The sequence below is a fragment of the Phascolarctos cinereus genome, unplaced genomic scaffold (genome assembly GCF_003287225.1).
Source record: "Phascolarctos cinereus isolate Bilbo 61053 unplaced genomic scaffold, phaCin_HiC Scaffold_5;HRSCAF=322, whole genome shotgun sequence".
In the NCBI taxonomy this organism is placed as follows: Eukaryota; Metazoa; Chordata; class Mammalia; order Diprotodontia; family Phascolarctidae; genus Phascolarctos; species Phascolarctos cinereus.
In genome coordinates, this window is record NW_027555958.1 from 476095024 (window position 1) to 476117460 (window position 22437).

General features: G+C 41.4%; 1 protein-coding gene across 2 annotated transcripts in view; it reads right to left on the minus strand.

The window, feature by feature from the left end:
* The window catches only part of LRRIQ3 (leucine rich repeats and IQ motif containing 3), a 138385-nt gene that overhangs the window by 47570 nt on the left and 68378 nt on the right, over positions 1-22437 (minus strand). For both annotated transcript variants that reach the window (XM_020968580.2, XM_020968579.2), the window contains one exon: positions 4283-4445. In XM_020968580.2, coding sequence (XP_020824239.1) covers positions 4283-4445 — 163 coding nt within the window. The remainder of the gene's footprint in view (positions 1-4282; positions 4446-22437) is intronic.

The following is a 22437-nucleotide window of genomic DNA, read 5'->3' on the forward strand; positions in this document are numbered from 1 at the left end:
AGCAGACAGTATGCCTAACTCATAGGGACGTCCTTAGGGATTAAACGAGATGAAGCGTGTTCAGCGCTACAGAAAGCTAGCTGTTATGAATGGGCAATGCCTGGCCTCATTTTTAACAATTAAATTGCAAGCTCCCTGAGGGCAGGGACCATCTTTTGCCTTCCTTTGTACGCACTGAGTTTAGCCCAGCGCCCGCACACAGTAGATGCCAAATAAGTGCTTTGGGACTGACTGAGCACTGCTGATAGATGGGTTTCACAAGTTATGGCATGGTTTGGATGCTCTGACGATTCTGGAACGGATGGTGAGCCAGATGACTTCTGAAGATCCTCCGGACTACCCAGCCCGAGCAGCTCAAATGAGCTTCATGGGAAGCATCTTTATATTCTTTTTCACAGGCTTCACTGTAGGGACATAGGAGAAACACGCCATCAACAAGGTAGACTCAGATTTAGTGAAACACTTGGCAGTGTCTCCCAGTACTCTTATAGGACAGGATCAAGAGATAGGGATCAGAGGACAGTACAGTTAGCTGTGTTTGGAGCTGCCTGCCTAACTCAACCCAAACGACCAATCCAGGCTGACCAATGGACTGATCTCACCTCATGTGGACATCTCTGTCCACGTCCATGTTCTGCTACACGTCTTCCATTGGGCGACATCAATGAAGACATCAGCAGAATCTTCAGCAGATCTGTACAGAGTATGTCGCTAAGAGGGATAGCTGATATGTGTAATGCCAGAGGGGGGAAAAAAAGATCCAAAAATATTTCAAGAGTCTGCATTACAGGTCAAACTTAGTAAGATATGGTTTGCTAAGGATAAACACAAAACTTGCTAAGGATGATAGATAATTGAATTCAAAAAGACTCGAATGCAAAAGTATGGAACTGTGTGGAGGTAGTTAGAAGGAAGCCCATGCAAAAGTGATTCATGGGGTTTGTTAGCAAGCAAACAAGCACCAAGATTTATTTTCCACCTCCTACATGCCCAATGTTGTCAGGTTAACTGGGATGAATCACAAAACCAAAGGCAATGTGATCTCACAGAGAAAGGGAAGCAAGTGTTCCATTGTACTCAGATGACATCTGAAGTACTGAGTTCAGATCTAGCTATCACACTGAGAAAGAAAAGGGGCATGCTGAAAGGTGACTATAGGCTGATGACAGGGAAATGAAGGGTCTCAAAACCATGCCACAGGAGGACTGAATTAAGGCATTGGAAATACCAGTCTAGAGAAGAGAAAACCATGGGAAGCATGATCCCTATTGCCTCCTCTCTACTTGGGGCCGTGTAGGATTTGGAGACGATTCTTCTGCTTGAATCCATTGAAAGGAATTAGGAACGGTTGGTGAGAACTACAACGACATATATATTTGCTGTAACAAAGGGCAAAAACTCCTTACAATCAGAGCTGCCTGGAAGGAATAATCTTGGCAATGAAAAAATGACATACGAAGCCAGGCAATGCAGAAAAGTAAGTCCCAATGTTTTTACCTCTGTTTAAAAAAATGAACTCTTCATCTAATCACAACACTCAACGTCCAGCCTCTGAGCTCACTGCAAGGCCCAAGTGCCTCTTTTGCCTCTCCAGAACTAGCCTCCTTTTAGGGGTCAGCTGCCCCTTTTTCTGACACAAATTTCTGCCAGACCATGCCTACACATACACATGTGCACTTCCACATACACATCTGCACACACGAGCACACACACACACACACAGAGGCATGTACTCTCTTTCTTTCATCTACTCTGATGGACATTTGATGATCTGTACCAAACATAATGGCACTTAGGTGAATGCTGACGTGTATTGTTCTATCATTATTCCAAATGTGTATGTCTTGTCTCCTCGATTGATTAGAAGCTGCCCATGGGAAAGGGCAAGTCTCAAGCATCACAGCGCCTAAAAGTGAAACGCACGCAGCAGATCCCCAATACATGGTGCTGAATTGAGCTATGTGGGTCGGTGTGTCCAGTTTTGTAGATAAAGCTGGCTGGGAAACACAGATGTAACCCAAGCATTACTTCTGCTCTAAGAGCATCAGTCAAACTGAAAAGCCAGAATTACCACTGAATACAAAGGCACGATAACCAACAACGTGTTCATAAACCAGAGCCAAACCACTAATCCTAAAGTACTTTTTGCTTTAATATAGCTCACCACCACACTGCACTAGGAGATACTATGGAAGACAGTTGGCACGGTACGCGTTGGGTGAGATGACAGGGACCTAAAGAAGGCACTAAAAACAAATGAATGAGCCCAGGAGCCCTGACGCCCGGTCTCACAAACCTGAAGACAAACCATGGGTGTCTGGGCAATAAGAGCATGAGATTGACCAACACTGCCAGGAAGAATCAGTTTGAGTGGCTTGAGTAGTGTGGCCTGGCCCCTGCGGCTATAGCTGCAAAACAAAGGAGGAGTCAGGTTTGCCGAGGGTCCAAAGAGCTGCTCCTCCTGCAGGTAGGCTTTACGCGGCTCAAAGGAACAGCAATGTCATTATCACATCGTTGTCTAACATGAAGGATCAAAACAGTGCCGAGGAGAATGAACAGCATCGTTACACAACATTCTCCACAATGAAAATATGTCTGTCCATAGCTCCACTTGATCTCACTGATATTATAGCAAAACTGCTCCTCTAATTACATTTTCTTTAAAACTACTGATCACTCGCTTTATAATGTGCAGACATAATAAGGGACTGCAAGTCTGCACTATCTGTTAGTATGTCCTGGATAGGGGGACAGCACTGGCATGATTTGAGAAGGAATACATGGCAATAGATGTGATCTGGAGGGTTTGACATTCCTGCTAGAGAAACAGGACATGTCACGATGTGAAAAAAGACTCCTCAGAGCTGACGTCCGTAAATAAGGTTCACATCTTATCCGTGATGCCCACAACCTGTGTGTCCTTGGCCAAATCACACAACAGTTTGCTCATCAGTAAAATGAGGGGATTAGACCAAATGTCCCCCACCACGATTTTCTGCCACTTTAAATCCTGTGAAAATGAAACTAGCAAACATTATGACAGACTGGCATTGGTGAAAAGTGCTATAGGCCTGAATGCAGTCACTAAGGATGGAACGGTGGGGTTTGGTCAGAAATCATGATCTAGAAACATCTATCTATCAATCCTGTTTGCACACAATGGATACAGGAGAAGGTTGGAAAAGACTCCTGCTATCTCGAAGATGAGCACATTTCTTTGTAGACCAAGGGGCTGAAGGCAGAGCCAGGCAGCAGCAGCTGGCTGTGAATCTCATTTTCTAAACTTCCTAGCTATATGAAGGCTATTGGTTTAATCTCTCAAACCTTCAGCGTCTACATCTGTGAAATGGGAATCTAAACCCCTGTATTACAGTCCCTGCCTCACAGAGATATAGTGAGGTTAAAGTGAAATAAGGAATTGAAAGGGGCTTGGCCAACCTTAAAGGGCAACAAAGATAGCAGTTTTACTATTCGTGCTGGGAAGACATTGTGATTTCTGTTGTACATTGCCTCACTCACGGCAAGTAGCAACACACAAGTGAATGGTCCTCAGAGGTCTGAAGTACAGGCACAGTTTATGAGAAGGCGAGGGTACAAAAAAGGAACAGGGCTTCTCTGGGCCCACAATGTCTACTCTAAAGGCCATTCACCATCTAAACTCCCGGTAAAGAAAGATGCCTCTCACAGTGCTTCACACAATGGAGGCTGTCAAAAAGTGAATGTGGAGTCAAACTGCATCTAAGGAAGGGCTAACCCACACTTCTCCTTACTTTGAAGTGCCAGAAATTAGCTCTTCTACCATCCCACCAAATGTCTGGTGTCATCGTAATGTGAGAATGCAGCAAGAATTATTAAAAAAACCAAACAGTAATTAATGTACCATGTGATCTTGCTTGTTTTAGAAATGATTCTTTCCAGTTATCTGGATTAAAGTCACTAGAATCTGAAGCAGAATATTAAAAGCTTTTTTTTTAAATTCCAATTTTTGGAGGCATGCATTACTTTCCAAAGCTATCTCAGGAGGTGGCCAATAGTCTTTTTTTTTCCTTTTCTTTTTTCTTTTTTTTTTAGGCAACTGGGGTTAAGTGACCTGCCCAGGGTCACACAGCTAGTAAGTGTCAAGTGCTTGGTCTGAGGCCGGATTTGAACTCAGGTCCTCCTGACTTCAGGGCTGGTGCTCAATCTACTGTGCCACCTAGCTGCCCCACCAATAGTCCTGCGATAGAATCTCAGCTCAAATTTCCTAATGAAAAACTCCCCAGTGAGGATTCCCCATAATCACCTTCCTTCCAGGCAAAGTGGGCTTTTCTCCTTCAGTTGCTCTGGCTGCCTTCTCATCTTCCTTTGTTGGGCACTTCCCTTCATTTTCCTTTTGTATATTAATAGCTATTTTTTCATGAATAATAACAGGTTCCCTTTGTAAAATATTAAGGTGAGGTTTTGTCCTAAAAAGGAAAAAAAATGAATCGTCAATTAATTATCTGGAAATTAAAAAAAAACATTTCAAATTTCTTACAGCATCTTACGATAACAGTTATTTATATCACTTTAAGTTTTCATGTTACCTCATCTGACCCTCATAACAATGCTCCACAATATGTGCTACTAATAATCTCCACTGTAAAAATGAAGAAACTAAGGCCCAGAGAAGATCAGTTATCTGCCCAGGGTCACATGGTGGGCATCTGAGGAAGAGGGCCCCAAAGTCTTCCTAATGTTCTGTTGACATGAGGCTGCCCCGCTAGCATTTCTTCTATGCCTCCCTTCAGGAGTGTTTATGAATTTCTGATTGTTGGAATGTCTTTCTCCCCACTCAGCTGGGAGCTACTTGAGAGCAGGTTACATAGCACATCTCTGAGTCCCCAGTGTCCATCTCCATTTCATTTGCATAGTAGATCCTGAATAAATATCTGTGGACTGTTGTTTGTGTCAATCGGTTCATGAATATTTTACTAAGTCCAAAAGACAGTCACTACTTCCAAAGAGCACACGGTCTAATGGGAAAGACAATAAATAACCAAATACAAGCAAAGCAAACTATATGCAGGGTAAATAGGAAATATTTAATATAGAGAAGGCATTGAAATGAAGAGGGATTGGGAAAGATGTTGCTGCAGATGGAATTTTAGTTGGGATTTAAAGGAAGCCAGTAGGGGCAGCTAGGTGGCACAGTGGATAGAGTTCCTGGTCTGGAGTCAGGAAGACTTGAGTTCAAATCTGACCTCAGTCGTTTACTAGCTGTGTGACCCTGGGCAAGTCACTTAACCCTCTTTGCCTCAGTTTCCATATCTGTAAAATGAGCTAGAGAAGGCAATGGCAAACCACTCCAGTATCTCTGCCAAGAAAACCCTCAACGGTGTCACAAGGAGTCAGTTATGACTCAAAAATGACTGAACCACAACAAAGGAATCCACTAGGCAGAGAGTAGGAGGGAGACTCTTCCAGGTATGGGAGTCAAGAAGAGAGAATGTGGAGAACTGAGGAGTGGGGGTGTCTTGTTCCTGGAAAAGCAAGGAGGCCATGGTGTCACCAGATCAATGAGGACAGCTCAGGGAATGAAGAGTAAGACAAGAAGGGGAGGAAGAGACTAGGTCACGGAGGGCTTTGAAAGGCAAGCGGAGAGCTTCGTATTTGATCTGGAGGCAATAGGGAGCCCCTGGCATGCACTGAGCATGTGAGGGGTTGGAGGTTGAGATGGTCAGACTCTTACGTTAGGAAAATCACTCTAGTGGCTCAAAGGAAGATGAATCAGAGCGGGGAGAGACCCGAGGGAGGCTGACTCCCAGAAGGCTACTGCAACAGTCTGGGCATGAGGCGATGAGGATCGGCACCAGAATGGCAGTAGGTCAGTGGAGAGAAAGGGCTATATTTGAGAGATGTGTGTGTGTGTGTGTGTGTGTGTGTGTGTGTGTGTGTGTGTGTGTGTGTAGGTAATATTCCAAATTTTTACCAGATGATCTTTACAGGAAACTTTCATAAAAATTTATTAGATAGTAGCAAATATTAGACTTTTGTTCTTTTTTAATAACATTTTTTTCAAATTTCATGTAAGAACAAAATTTAATCTTTTTTTTTAAATTTTGAATTTCAAATTCTCTCCCTCCATCTCCTGACTCCTCTATGAGAAAGTAAGCAATTTGATATAAGTAATAAATGTGCAATCATGCAAAATATATTTCCATATTAGTCATGTTGTGAAAGAAAACAGACAAAAAAAACACAAAAAAATTAAAAAGTGAGAAATATGCTTCGATCTGCATTCTGACTCCATCAGTTCTGTCTCTGGGAGTGGAGAACACTTTTCATCATGAGTCCTTTGGAAGTGTCTTGAATCACTGCACTGCTGAGAAAAGCTGTTATTCACAGCTGATCATCACACAATGTGGCTGTTACTGAGACCAGTGTTCTCCTAGTTCTGCTCACTTCACTTTCATCAGTTTGTGTAAGTCTTTCCAAGTTTTTCTTTCTTTCTTTCTTTCTTTCTTTCTTTCTTTCTTTCTTTCTTTCTTTCTTTCTTTCTTTCTTTCTTTCTTTCTTTCTTTCTTTCTTTCTTTCTTTCTCTTTCTTTCTTTCTTTCTTCCTTTCCTTTCTTTCTCTCTTTCTCTCTTTCTCTCTTTCTCTCTTTTTCTTTCTTTCTTTCTTTCTTTCTTTCTTTCTTTCTTTCATCAACTTCTTCATTTTATTTTCCACTTAATAGTATTTTTTTCCAATTACATGTAAAGATGGTTTTATAAGATTTTGAGTTCCATTTTTTTTCTCCCTTCCTCTCTCCCCTTCCCTCCTCTCTCCCCTCCCCTCTTCCTAAGATGACAAGCAATTTGACACAGGCTATACACATACAATCATATTAAATATATTTCCCCATTAGTCATGTTGTGAAAGAAAAACCAGAACAAAAGGGAAAAGCCACAAGAAAGAAAAACGAAAGAGAAAATACTCTGCTTAGGATGACACCTATAGGCTGTGAGTCTGAAGGACTGGGAAGACATATTTTTGACAGTAATACAGAAGTTTAGGGGGAAAGATGTTAAGTTCTGTTTTGGACATGTTGAATTTAAGATGTCTACTGATATCAATTGGAGATGTCTGAAAAGCAGTGAAAGTTTAGAGATCAGCAAAGAGGTTAGGGCAGGATAGAGAGATTTGAGAATCATCAGCATAGAGATGGTCATAAAATCCATGAGAGCTGATGAGATCATCAGATGTAGTATAGCGGGAGAAGAGAATGAAGCCCAGAACAGAACCGTGGGGGCCACTATGGTTAGAGTGAATAGAAGAGTTTGGTTTAACTTCTATGAAGGGGGGTAGGGAAACAAGCAAATGATGAATGCCTATTGGTTAAGACTATAATTTGGAGTAGAAGAGGAAACCCATACTGTTAGTCGATCAGGTTGATACTCTGAACAGAAAGTGATTTGAAACAAGCATTAAATAGGAGTAAAGTAGTGTGGATTGCATTTGGGAAACTTCACAATGCTTTTAGTCACTGAAAGCAGGCCCCAATTTTTTAAGCATCAATATTCTTATATTCATGATTTACGTCTGTGAGTCATAGAATTAATTCTACGGTCTTTGAAAAATTTTATCACCCAAAGGGCAATAGTGAGAGGTCCAGTTGCTATAAATAGCCTGTGACATAATACCACCAACGAAGATTTAGTTTTAAGGATAGCATCAAAAATAGGTCTTTAAAAGATGGTGAACTGGACATGTATAGAGAGTGAAAATAAGCAAAATATGATGATGTACACTGGTATACCAGTAGTACTCCTGAAATGACAAGAGCTCTGAGAGGAAAATTCCTAATACATTGGATGAGCCACCTGTGAAGGATTTACAAGAGGACAGAGATCAAAGTCATGGACAAAGAGAAAGATACCAATGTCCTTGTAAAGGTAGTACCAATGTTGATGAGATAAGAAAGTCTTTAAAGTATCCAAACACCTGTCTATTGAGGAGAGAACCATCATTTTTACATTAATCAATAGGACATGTGTAACGAATATACTAATAATTTCATTTCTCAAGAGCTGCCTTTCTGGCTTGTGAGTCAGAAGCTTACAATGTAGCTTGAAATGATCAATCAAACTTTGACAACACTCACAATCACTGGCTTCCTTGTGCCTGCACACCTGCAGTGAAGCGAATCAGAGATTATAGAACCTGTTCTCACCACAGAACTCTGGCCTCAGGACCCACCAAATAACGACCCCCAAAGACCTGAACAACGCTGTTGCCACAGCACTTCAGAACACCTTTACCTTAGTGAAGGTGGGATTTGTGAGCTGATCGTGGGAAATCACTCCCGTCCTAGAAACAATTGTTTGTAATGCACCTTCTCTCCTTTCCCAATTGTGATTTAAGTATATAATCTCTGTCTTCACTTCAGCAAAGTGGAATTCTGATCAAGAGAATACTCGATTTGAAAATGTGTTCCTCCTAATGAAACTAGTTAATTAAATGGCTACCTGATTACCAGCACTTTGTCTCTGGCCTGCTGTTTGGTCATTCTCAGGTTGGAGACCGGCTCAGTAAAATCCTGTTAACATTATAAGTCTAGCTATCTAGTTCTTAAGAGCCACTACTAAGAGATTGAATGGATATTATAATATTCTGAAGAAGTTTTCATTTAGTAAGTTTGTAGTGCATCTTCTAGTGCTTATAAGGATTTGTTTAATTGTGGATTTCTGTCGATAAATTATTCAAAGTCTTATTTTTCTTGGAAATAAATAATTATGTTATCAAACAATATTGTCAAATTGTGGATTATGTGATTTGGGGATGTTAACCTTAAATTTCAAGACTTCATATTTTTGTCTTCCTTTATGATTTTTCCTCACTTTTGCATAGTGTGATGACTTTCATTGGTATTTTAATATAACTAAATTCTGTCTTTCATAGGCTTTTGTGACTTTGTCTTTATAATTTCATAATTTAATATGCATGTGCCTGAAAGGTTAACAGTGAGGATTTTCCTCACTGAGGCTCCTTCTGCTTCGAGAATGTCTCTTGCTCCTGACCACCAGCACGCTTCACCCAGTACTCCACTCTCAGCAAGCACAAAGTAATTTACGCAGGTGCAATGATGCATGGATTTTGCTCAGTACTGGGGATACAAACACAACATGAAACAAACCCTATCTTCAAGAAGTTTACACACTAACAAGGGAGACTATGTGCACATGTGTCTGTAGAAAACATATACAAAATAAATACAAGACAATTTGGCAAGGAAGTCAATGAGCAGCTATGGAATCAGGAAAGACAACCTGGCCCAGATAAGAAGGCCAGGCATTCCAGGCGCGGGCACAACCTGTGCAAACAAAGATGATGGCATGCCATGACTGAGGAGTACATGCTCAAATAGCTTTTCCCCTCATTCTTTGTCCAGCTTACACACATACACACACACACACACACACACACACACACACACACACACACACACACATACTTTTTAGATGCTTTCCTGGGATCTCAGTTAATATAATGTTTGTACTTCTTACTTTGTGAGTGAAAGATCTCTTAGCTCTGGCTGGGCTTGGAAAGGAAGGACTTGCCTCAAGCCTGAGGCTAGGTACAAGGGGAGAGGAAGGATACATAAAGGATATGCCAGGCTATGAACACATTCAACACCAGGTAGGAGTAAATGAGAAGATTCTGTTGTTCGTTCCAAACTCTACATAGATAAGACATAAGGATTGTCAGCTACCTAGCCTCTAGTCATACAAAGGTAGGAAAGGAGTATTTCCTAGGGCTTAGGCCAGTCTGGTAGTGGGGGGTATTAATAAATTTATGCACAAGTAGGGGAGTGGGGATTCCCCTAAGTCTCAGGCCAAACTAGGGTCAGAGGACACAAAGGTCTCTTACACAGTTGGGTGGGGCAGCTTCCTATGACTTTGGTTCAAGAGAATCATGGAACCTTTGTATCTCTGTGCAGAAGAGAGGAGGAACGAAGCAACTTGAAGCTGGATATGGGTTTAGAGATCCAGAAATGTTGTTTAAAAAGGAGGGAAGAAGGATTATGGGAACCTTTGGTGCTCTAGTGCAGTGCAAGAGAGGGTCTGAAGTGGAGCAAGAGAATGTCCTGGTTTTGGACTTGTGCAGAAATGGGGTAGTATCTGCTCTGTAAGGGCTAAGACGGAAGCTGCGGAGACTTCCCAGAATGGTGGGATCTGGGGACAGAAGGAGCAGGAATCCATGTTCTGAAAATGGGCAACTTGAACAGTGATAGAGATGGAAAGTGGTGGGTGACCAAACCTGAAATGTATCCCCTCCTCACCTGTGCCTCTTGGAAACTTCTTTCCATTCAAAAACCCTGATCAAGAGCTCCCTTCGACATGAAACCTTTCTTGATTCTTCTAGATGCTAGTGCCTTCCTGCCACACTTGCCAAACACCAGTGTTTAATCTGGATCTACTTATAAAGGCACATTTTTGTCTTGTGGACAGTACATAAGATCCTCGATAAAGGGTTGCTTCATTTTTATCTTTTTAGCCCTAGATCTTGTCACATATTAGTTGCTCAACAAATGATCAACTTTGTAGGCAACAGGGGTAAGAAGAGACTGAAGATAACACGGGGCGGGGAGGAGGCTCTAATCGAGTGTGCAAGATCCCAGAGAAGATGTGATGGCACAAAGGATGAAAGGCACCTGCAGAGAGGCTGGACTCATTAAAGAGGAGGATCATCAGAAACTGGAGGACACAGAAAAAGAAGAGAATAGGAGGTGAGTAGAGGAGTTCTGAAATGTAGAATTGGGAAGAAAGAGGTCACAATGGATGGCTTCGGTTTTCTTAGGAAAGTGTGGAGTATGGTTCTCTTGTAACGGGGGTGGCACGCAGGTAGGTGGTTTCAGAAGATGTTTGGAATGGCTGTTGTTTAGCTGGGTTGAAATTGATGATTAGATAATATAAATTTGTTCCCTGTTTGCTTCTGTCATCCCAGCACCTAACATGGCAAGCAGATGGTTGGCATCTGGTGAACATTTGTTCAGGCATTGCTTGGCTAAATGTAGTGGACCCAGTAAGAAGGGTTTTGTGACCTCATTCAGTAGCATCCGAATGTAAGCCAAGAGAAGCAGACAAGACAGATGTGGAGAGTAACCCGGGATTGTCGTTGGCGATCGGGTAAAAACAACATAAAGATGAGCTCACGTCAATGACGCAGCTTCACAGGTACGAAAGTGGGACCCGGCCAAGGGTGCTGGACGAGGTGGCACTGAATGACCAGAATTCACAATACAGAGGAGGAATGGGTTTCGGAGAAATGAAGACGAGAGAGTTGACTGTAGCAGAGGCATCTGTAGCCGGAGAAGGGAAATTCAGAACTGTGGCCCATGAGAATACTTAGAAAAGACGATGAGATCAAGCATGGAGGGATCATGGCGAGTCACTGGCATGGAGTGCAGGGTCAGATCACGGACTCTGGGGAGGCCATGACATGCAAGGATGCAATGGCACCTATACGTACTGTTGTCCCCAAGTCAAAGGGCAAGAATTAGGTTGAAAAAGAGGACTATGAGCCAGAAACTCTCTTTAGAAAGAAGAGACAATGACCTGGTGGCCAACAGGTTGTATCAACCAGGATATAAACAGATGTCTATATAGATAAGGAGAGGTTTCTGAAAGTGGTCTTGAGGAGCGAGGAATATGCCCACTCCTCCTCCTGGTCCAGTATGTTGGGAAGCATGAGAGGACAAAGACTGGCCCTATTTGCTTAAATTGTGGAATGGAGGTAGCAAGGGTATTGGTAGTGAAAAATGGACAACTAACAATGACTCTGAGAGATATTTTGAAGGACATTATAATAGGAATTCAGTCCTGATGTGCAATAAATGGTCAGAGAAAATAACCAAAGATAAGCCAAAAATCTCTATACTTGGAAGAATGGTGGTCTCATCACAAAAACAGGAAAGTTAGGAAGGGGGCAGAGTTCCCCCAGGAAATAGATGAGTCTGTTTGTTTGTTTTTTGGCTTTGTTTTTTTTTTTAACATATACAATCTAATTTGATGGAATATCAAATATTCTGTGACAGAGCTAGTAAAGGGTGAAAACTAGAAATATGGATTTAGAAGTACTAGAACATTAAACTTAAAGATTTAGAAAGGACCTTCAATTCAATTCAACAGCCATTCATTATACGCCTGATTTGTATAATGGACTCCAATAAGGAGTGAAATGCAAAGATGCAAAATGGTGGCCTTTGATCCCACAGGCCCAATTGAACCTATGAGAAGAGAAGAAACAAACACAAATGACTATAATACAAGTTAGAGCTGGATTAAGTGCACAGGAGAGGTCAAAGCGAATTAAAGGATGTAATCAGACCAGCCTTTAGGGAGGAAGGAAACCCCTGAGCAGAATGAATATGTTAAGGTCTGAGAACAGGCCTCCCTCCATGGATATATTTTGCTCTCAGATCATCTCATAATCAGTCCCATCTTTAGTCTATTTGAATCTATAAGTAGTTAGGTTTGTGATGGACCATTTGCCCTTCTTGTGATTAGCTAGCTCAACTTTATTCCTAGGCTATATTTGCCCCACATGGCTCTTCAGTGGAATAAATAATAAATATTAAAGTATTCCTGATCCCATATAATTTCTTGAACAAAAAATTTAAGGCCCAGTGACAATAATGTTAGTGCTTCCTGGGGTATATAAAAAAGTACTCTGGAGACCTATGCGGAATATACGAGTAGCAGATAACATCAAGCTTACAATTACGAGTTCTAGTCAAAACAGTCAATAACATATTAGAAGTCATTCTTAACAGATAATTTTTGGCCATGGCAGATACTTTGAAATTATTGGCCCGCTTCTGATTGGACTTAGATATCTTCCTATTATAACTAAGTTGATGGAGAAATCAAATCCATAGCTATAAAAAGTATAAAGTGGGTATTTGAAAAACCTTTTTAAAAAGCCTGAAGTATTATGTCTTTCAACAATATTGAAATGACGTTTCAGTTTCACTTCAACTGAGCTTAATTAAAAAAAAATACCTAATGGAAGTCATTCTGCTAGATGAAAATGTAAAAGGGACGTTAAAGTAGTGAGGAGTATTAATAGCATGGGAATGAAATGTACAAAGAAACAAAACATGTAAAAGAAAAATGAAGGTGTATGTGGTGGGGGGGTAAGCAGGTCATGATGTCACATGAGGCAGTATGACATCATAGCGAGGGGGAAAGCCATGACAATTCCTATGAGGCCAGCTCTGTGGCCAGGGGGAAATCACTAAACCTCCTAGTCCTCGGGGCAGCCCTCTAAAGTTTCAAGTTATAGACCGGTAGCCAACACCAGGAATTCCTCACTGAAGTGAAACGACAAACCTCAGTCAATAGACAAAGAATAAGCAAATGAATGACTGAATAAATAGATGGTTGGCTATACAGGTAAATAAGTAATAGAACTAATTAATTTAAAAGGAAAGGAAAAATTTGTTAATGCTGCAGATTAGGAAAGTGGTTGAATATTAATGCCATCAGCTAATTAGTCAAGAAGCATTTAGTAAGCATTTCTTCTGAGCCAGAAACCGTGCGAGGAGCAGGAGATACCAGTACTGACCTGTGACAGTCCCAGCCTTCGAGGTTCGTAGGTGCAACTAGCATTTACCTGCTTTAGTGCAGGGCTTGCATCCCGGGGCTCCCCAGACCCCAACCCCCCACTGCCCCAATCGCGTAAACTTTCACTACTGATGGTTTAAGTGTGTGAGCAAGTACAGAAAGTGCCACTTAAAGCAAAAAGGTCCAAAGAGCCCATTTTTGTTGTTTAATCCTACAGAATATGACCTGAATTTTAAAATGCTATTGTAAAAAGAAGAAAACAACAGGAAGCAGCATCTTTTCTGGCTGGATTAGTCTTCTGAGAATCAGCTACTCTGAGGATTCGAATGAAATCAAGACAAAGCCTGACTTTCTTTTGTGGACCACAACACTGCTGAGCCTCCTCCCTCGGACCTGGGGTTCCCAAGGCAAAGGCAGTCAAAGATAACAAGTCCTTCTTCAGCATCCGCCAGGGTCGGGAACTCTGGGCTAAGCATTTTACAAACGGGGTCTCATTTGAGTTTTACAAGCAGTCTGCAAGGCAGCTGCTACTATCACCCGCATTTTACAGCTGACGACGCAGAAGCAGACACAAGTGAAGGTCTTTACCCAGGGTCACATAGCTAGTTTTCCTGACTCCAGGCCCAGTGTTCTGTCCAAGGAATGGTAAACATTTTCTTGTGGACCTAAGACAAAACGAGCCCGGTAAGTGTTGGAGGAGGGAAAAGATATTAAATCACTCTTTTCTTTCACTAATTATTATTTCAGTTTATCAATATCCCTACCATCCTACACCAATGAAATCACAGAAAAACCTCCACCCCCATCAATCAATCAAATGTTTACTGATTAAAGAAGATATTTACTCACTAACTGTTGAATCCAATTGAAGTACAAAGAGGTAGGATTTGAACTGAGATCTCTAAAGACTTGAAGTGAGCTGCACACAGACATAATTATACCCATCCTCTTACCATCACCTGTGAAAGTGCTCCACTTCATGCCTGAGAATGTTTACATTCCTCCATCTGACCACACCCTTTCAGCCTTACATTTCTCACCTATCTGTTTAATCTATTCTTTGTTCTGTTTCCCCAACTCTATGAGTTCTGTCCTTGGCCATCAAACCTGTGATGATTTCTCTCCTCCCAGCCCTAACCCCATAGTCTCCCAGTTCAACTACACAGCCATCCACCCTCAGCTCCTTACCCCTTTGTCTTATTATTACTCAGGCCTTTCCAAATTTCAGTCCTGGAGCACTGTCACCATCTACGATCCTATTCAAATACAAAAAATGGCACTGGAGAACGCCACTGAAATGCACTGTCTGGGTCTGTGACAACTTTGCCATCTAACTTCAACAGGCCCAAGCTGCTGGAAGGCAGTGAGTGGGTGGGCTGACCCTCTGCTCTGCTCAGGCTTCCCCTGCCACCCCTCATGCCCCTGCTCTCAGCCCAGACTTCATTAGATACTTTCAATGAGGAAACAGAGGCTGCCTGTTGTGACCCCCCTCTCATCCTCTGTCGGGCCTCTTAAAACTCACTGACTTCTCTTCCTGCATTCTCTTGTTCTGTTCCAATCTCTGACCGCTATATTTGACCTCAATGGCCATCCAGGATAGTGACCTGGGTGTCTCTGGCATTTCCCAGCCAAACTCCTGGGGGGTGTGTGTGTGTGTGTGGTGTGTGTGTGTGTGTGTGTGTGTGTGAATGTGAGTGTGTGTGAGTCAATGTGCATGTATGAGTGTATGTGTCAATGTGTGTGTATGTGTGTGTCAATGTGTATGTATGTGCTTGTCAATGTGAGTGTGTGTGTGTGTGTGTGTCAGAGTATGTGGGTCAGTGAGTGTGTCAGGGTGCTGTGAGTGTGTCAGAGTAGGTGTGTGTCAGTGAGTAGGTCTGTGTGTATGTGTTTGGGGAGGGGTTGATTTTCTACTTGTTGACTCTCCTTTCTCATTTCCCTCTCCCTTCTCAGCCCTGTGTCATTGGCCTTCAGCCTCCACTACTCCCCTCAAACTGCGCTCTCCAAGCACACCAACAATCTCCATTTCTACATCCAGTCACCTTTCCCCACTCTTCATCTCTCGGTTTCTTCACAGCATTCTTTCTAGAAACTCTCTCTTCCCTAGATTGTCAAGACAACTCCTGGTCTTAGTGCTCTTCCTCTCCCCATCTGGCTGCCTCTCCTCAATCTCCTTGCAACACCCCCCGCCATGTTCTGTGCTCGGTCGTGGCTGTATCACAACATTTTGTCCAGAGGCCTCTTTCCATATTTCCAAACATTCCTTTGGCGAGATCACCAGCTCGAATCTGGTCAGCTGCCACCTCCATGGAAGTGACTCCCATACCTATTCTCAGCACTCATTTCTCTACTGAGCTCTAGTTCCACATCTCCAACTCCACCTAGATGCTTATTGTCATCTCCAACTCAACATGACCAAACGACAACTCACTGTCTCTCAAACCTAGACTTACTCCTCTTCCAAACATCCTCATTTCTATTTAGGGAACCCACGTGATTTTCAACAGAGGAGCCAATCCTGACTCTTGATTCTCACCCATCACCCACAACTGGTCTGGTCAATTCTGCTTCCATAATGTTGGTTGACTCCATCCCCCATTCTTCCTATTCATACACAAACTAGCCTAGTTTCTACCTTTTGCCTTAACCCTAAATTCCACTCATCTGTCCAGCTAACCTTCTTAAAGTACAGATCTGATCATGTCAGACCTATACCTGGAGGTCTAAGGAGAGCCACTGGTTTACTACATAGGAGGAAATTCAATAAATTCTAGTGGTTCTCTTATTGCACCTCCAGGATCAAATTAAAATTCTGTGTTTGACACTCAAAGCCCTTCTGAACCTGCTCCCCAAACTTTCCAATTTATTTATACTTCTCCACCTCCCCCCACAAGTAGTTTTCCATCCAGCTGGCATTGGACTCTTTGCTGTTCCTTCTCAAGACACTCCACTCCCCTAACTCTTGTATTTTCACTGACTTTCCCCCATTTCTGGAACGTACTTCTCCCCTTCATCTTCACCCTTGGCTTCCCTGGCTTCCTTCAAGTTCTAGATAAAGTCTCACTTTCTATAATAAGCTTTTTTAATCCCCCTTAATGTAGTACCTTACCTCTGTTAATCATCTCTAATTTATCCTCTCTATATCTTATTTGTGTTAAGTTGTTTGCATGTTGCTTCCCCACTTAAATGTGAAGTTTTTGAGGGCAGGATTTTTTTTTGCCCTCTCTCCCCTTTTTATCCCTAGTGCTTAGCACAGTGTCTGATATATAATAAGTGCTTAATAAGTTCTTGTTGACTGAACAAATTATTATGTTACTTCCCTTCTCAAGAAGTTTGGGTATAGACGTCATCTCCCAATTGATAAATGGTCAAAAGATATGAACAGGCCATTTCCAAAGACATCAAAACTACCTACAGTCATATGAAAAAAAAAATGCTCTAAATCACTACTGATCAGAGAAATGCAAATTAAAACAACTCTGAGGTACCACCACATACCTATCAGATGGGCTAGTTTGACAAAAAAGGAAAATTATGGATTTTGGAGAAGTGGGAAAACTGGGACATGAATTGTTGGTGGAGTTGTGAACTGATCCAACCCTTCTGGGGAACACTTTGGAACTATGACCAGTAGACTCTAAAACTGTACATATCCTTTGATGCAGCTATACCTCAGCTAGGTCTATACTCCAAAGATATAAAAAGGGGGAGAAGAAGGACCTATATGCACAAAAATATTTACAAAGCTCTTTTTATGGTGGCTAAGAACTAGAAATCAAAGAGATGTCCATCAATTGATGATTGGCTAAACAAGCTGTGGTATACGATTGAGACGGAATAATAACTGCTGTTCTGTGAGAAATGACAAGCAGGATGATTTCAGAAAAACCTTGAAAGACTTACATGAGCTGATGTACAGTCGGTGTGCACTGCTACAAGAGCATCATTCTATGAAGAACTGTGAATGACTCAGCTATTCTCAGCAATCCGATGATCCAAGACAATCCAAAGGACTAATGATAAAGCAGACTATCTGCCTCCAGAGAAAGAACTGATATTGATTGAAGATACACTGAAGCAGGCTAATTTTCACTTTATTTTTTTCATTTTTTTCTTTTATTCAAGTTTTCTTGTACAAAATGACTAATATGTAAATATTTTACATGATTGAACATGTATAACCTATTGTTTACCATCATGAGGTGGGGTAAGAGAGGGAGAGTTAGAATTTGGAATGCAAAACTCAAAAAAAAATAAATATTAATTGTTTTAACATGTAATTGAGGAAAAATTATATATACGTGCACACATTAAAAAAAAGTATGGATGATTCCTTATCGCCTGTAGGAAAAATATAAACTCATCTACTTAAAATTTATGCTTTTTCCCAATCAAGTTCCAACCTACCTTTCTAAGCTTGTTAATCATTATTCTTCTTCAGGCATCCTATATTTCAGGCAAATTGGCCTTCTGTTCTTTCTACATGACATTCAAATTTCTATCTCCAAGCTTTTGCATAGAAGAATCCTTATGCCCAGGATATATTCCTGATACACCCCAATTCTTAAAATCCCTGTATTTGTTTAATTAATCAATCAGCTTTTTAACAATGCCTAGTAGGCACCAGGTTCTATGCTAGGTTCGGGAGACAGAACAGAAAAACTTCTTCCATGAAGAAGCTTATGTACTTTTGGGAGAAGGAGCATACACACAAACATATATATGTGCACAATCATGAATGTAGATGCTCAGAGTAAACAAATAAGGGGCCAATTTCAGGAGCTGTTGGCAGCAGGAGGGATCAGGAAACACTCCTGTAGGAGGTAACTCGAGTATAAAAGGAAGGGAGGTGTGCTAAGATGTGGAGGTAGAGAGGGAAGCCATGTAAGGTCTGGGATGGGAAGCCTTCAGAAAGGTGGAGATGGGATGTCATACACTGGGGCAATCTGGAAAGAGTGGGTGGAACACAGGAGGTTAGTGTATAATTAATCTGAAAAGATAAGAGTGAATTCAGATTTCAAAAGGCTTTCAAGGCCAAATAAAGGAATTTTTCTTTTAAACTAAGGGCATGAGAGTGTCTTGGTCAGGGAATCACATCTTTCAGGAACACCACCCTTAAGGCAGTAATGATTAAAATGATTCAGTACTGTTCAATAAGCAGCTGATCAGTGGAAAAGACTAGGTTAGTATGAGAATATAGTTTGATAATGTTTAAGAAGCACAAAGACCCCAGTTATTGGGGGAAGGATTCACTACATGAAAAAAACAAACAAACAAACAAATCTACCAAGAAAATAGGACACTGGTCTGAAAGAAATTAGGTTTAGATCAATACGTCACAGTATTTATCAAGGAAACCTTCCAACAGATGCATGTCCAGAACTGAAAAATTATATCATAAACAAATGAAAGGAGCAAAGTAAAAAATATCTTTAAGATGTGTGGACAGGGAAGAGTTTAGAGCTAACCAAGTGATAGAGAGGGTCACAAAAGACAAAATGAACAAGGTCACCTATATCAAATTTAAAAGTTCACACACAAACCAATCGACTGTAGTTAAAACTGGAAGGGAGAAAGGGAAATGAGTGAAATATCTTTGCAGCAAGTTTCTTTGATAAAGACCTCCTCTCCAAGACATTAGGAATTGATATTAGAAATTGATTCAAATAGATTAAACTAAAAACTCCCCAAATTTGTTAAACCAAGAAACATTCTTCAACAGAAAAAAATATAGTCAAAGAATATGAACTGAGTTTTAAAAGCAAGAAATTGAATCTATCAACAAAAAATGAAAAATGTGCTCTAAACGACTAATAATTAGAGAAATTCAGATTAAAGCAACCTCACACCATCAGGCTGGCAAAGAGGACAAAAGAGGAAAAATACAAATGTTGGATTGGATGCATGAAAACAGGCACATTAATGCTCTGTTGTTGGAGCTACAAATTGGTTCAGCCATTCTGGAAAGTCATTTGGAATCATTCCCCCCAAAGTTCATAAATTGTACACACTTTTTATCCTAACAACATTACTAGTAGGTCTACACCTCAAATATATCAAAAAAAGAAAGGACCTATGGCTGCAAAAATTTTCATAGCAGGGGGCGGAGCCAAGATGGCAGAGTGAAAGCAGTGACTTGTTTCAGCTCTCCCCCAAACCCCTCCAAATACCTATAAAAAAGGGCTCTAAACAGATTCTAAAGCAGCAGAACCCACAAAAAGACAGAGTGAAGAAAATTTCCAGCCCAAGACAATCTGGATGATTGATCAGAAAGGTATATCGTGGGGGGCTGGTAGGTGAGCACAGTGAGGTGTGGGCGCACAGGACACACAAACCTGGAGCAGGCCTCAGAGGACTGAATCGTGGGCAGCTGTGGTGGTTTCAAGACTTCTCAATCCAGGAACGCAAAAGAAGGTCAGTGGGAAAAGTCTGTTTCTGCAGTGCTGAGAGAGGAGCTAGGGCTCAGAGCCAGTTTCACAGTGCAGAGCGTGGGCGCCAGGGCGGTGGCTGCATCCTGATCTTCCAGCCCACAGACTGAGGGGGAATCCAGTGGCTGATGAGAGGGGGACTGCAGGGGATCTCTTTGCCAGTGCTGAGGCAGGAATCTTGCTTTGCCCATGTTTGGATCTGGGTCACAGTTCTCGGTGGTGGTCCTCGGGTCTAATAGGAGGAGTGGTGGCTTGGTGGAGCTTGTAGTGGCAGTGGAGAGGAAACCTTCTTCACAGTTCCAGGACAGAAAGGAATGCTTGTGGTCACTAACAGACCAAAGCACAGGCCAGGAAAGGAGTAAACACCTCACCCCTTATCATACCACCTTGCAAGAACTGAAAATTTACAGGTCCCTATAAGTATCTCTGAAAACAGCTGTATAAGCCCCCGAAGCTTGGGACAGTACATTCACCACATTGGAAGCAGTCTCTTACCTTAACAAACAGTTTAAAACTCAAATACTTGGCTGGGATCATGAGCAAACCTCACAAAAAGAGTCAGACTATATTGTCTTACTTTGGTGACAAAGAAGATCAAAACATACAACCAGAAGAAGAAAACAAAGTCAAAGCTCCCACATCCAAAGCCTCCAAGAAAAATATGAATCAGTCCCAGGCCTTGGAAGAGCTCAGAAGGGATTTTGAGAAGCAAGTAAGACAAGTAGAGGAAAAACTGGGAAGAAAAATGAGAGTGATGCAAGAAAATCATGAAAAACAAGTCAACAGCTTGCTAAAGGAGACCCAAAAAAATACTGAAGAAAATAACACCTTAAAAAATAGCCTAACCCAAATGGCAAAAGAGGTCCAAAAAGCCAATGAGGAGAAAAATGCCCTAAAAAGAAAAATTGGCCAAATGGAAAAGGAAGTCCAAAAGACTACTGAAGAAAATACTTCCTTAAAAATTAGGATAGAGCAATTGGAACCTAGTGACTTTATGAGAAATCAAGACACTATAAAACAAATTCAAGAGAATGAAAAAATAGGAGACAATATGAGATATCTCACTGGAAAAACAACTGACTTGGAAAACAGATCCAGGGGAGAGAATCTGAAAATTACTGGACTATCTGAAAGCCATGATCAAAAACAGAGTCTAGACATCATCTTTTTTTTTTTGGGGGGGGGAATTTTCTTTTCTTTATTTTCTTAATCTTAATTAAATTTCCACAAGTTTTTGAGTTCCAAATTTCTCACCCCTCCCCCCACCCCAAGATGGCATGCATTCTGAATACCCTTCCCCTGTCTGCCTTCTCTTCTATCTCTCCCCCTCCCTTCTCTTATCCCTTCCCCTTCTATTTTCCTGTAGAGCAGGATAGACTTCTGTACCCCATTTCCTGTATTTCTTATTTCCCAGTTGCATGTGAAAACATTTTTTTTAAAACATGTTTTTAAAACTTTGAGTTCCAAATTTTCTCCCTTCCTCCCTCCCCACCCACCCTCATTGAAAAGGCAAGCAACTCAATATAGGTTGTACATGTGCAGTTATGTAAAACACATCCATAGCAGACATGTTGTGAAAAACTCTCTTTCCCTTAATCCTATCCTGCCCTCCCATTTATTCTATTCTTTCTTTTGACCCTGTCCCTCCTCAGAAGTATTTGCTTCTGATTACCCTCTTTCCCAATCTGCCCTCCTCTCTATCATCCCCCTGCTCTCTTGTCCCCTTCTCCCCCTATTTTCCTGTAGGGTAAGACAGATTTCCATACCCAATTGAATGTGTATGTTATTTCTCCTTAAGCCAAATCCTATGAGAATAAGATTCCCTCATTCCCTCTCACCTTCCCCTGTTTCCCCTCCACTGTGAGAGACTTCTTTTCTGTTTTTTTTTTGTGAGATAATTTACCCCATTCTACCTCTCCCTTTCTTCTCTGAGTATCATCCTCTCTCATCCCTTAATTTTATTCTCCAGATATGACCCCTTAATCTTCAACTCACCCTGTGCCCTCTATCTATCTATATATACATACATACATTTTTTTTCCTTCAACTACCCTAATACTGACAAAGTCTCATGAGTTACAAATATCATCTTTCCATGCAGGAATGTAAACAGTTCAATCTTAATAAGTCTCTTATGATTTCTCTTTCCTGTTTACCTCTTCATGTTCCACTGAGTCCTGTATTTGAAAGTCAAATTTTCTTTAGCTCTGGTCTTTTCATCAGGAATGCTTGAAAGTCCTCTATTTCACTGAATGACCATTTTTTCCCCTGAAGGATTATACTCAGTTTTGCTGGGTAGGTGATTCTTGGTTGTAATCCTATCTCCTTTGCCCTCCAGAATATTATATTCCATGCCCTGCAGTCCTTTAATGTAGAAGCTGCTAAATCTTGTGTTATCCTGATTGTGTTTCCACAGTACTTGAACTGTTTCCTTCTGGCAG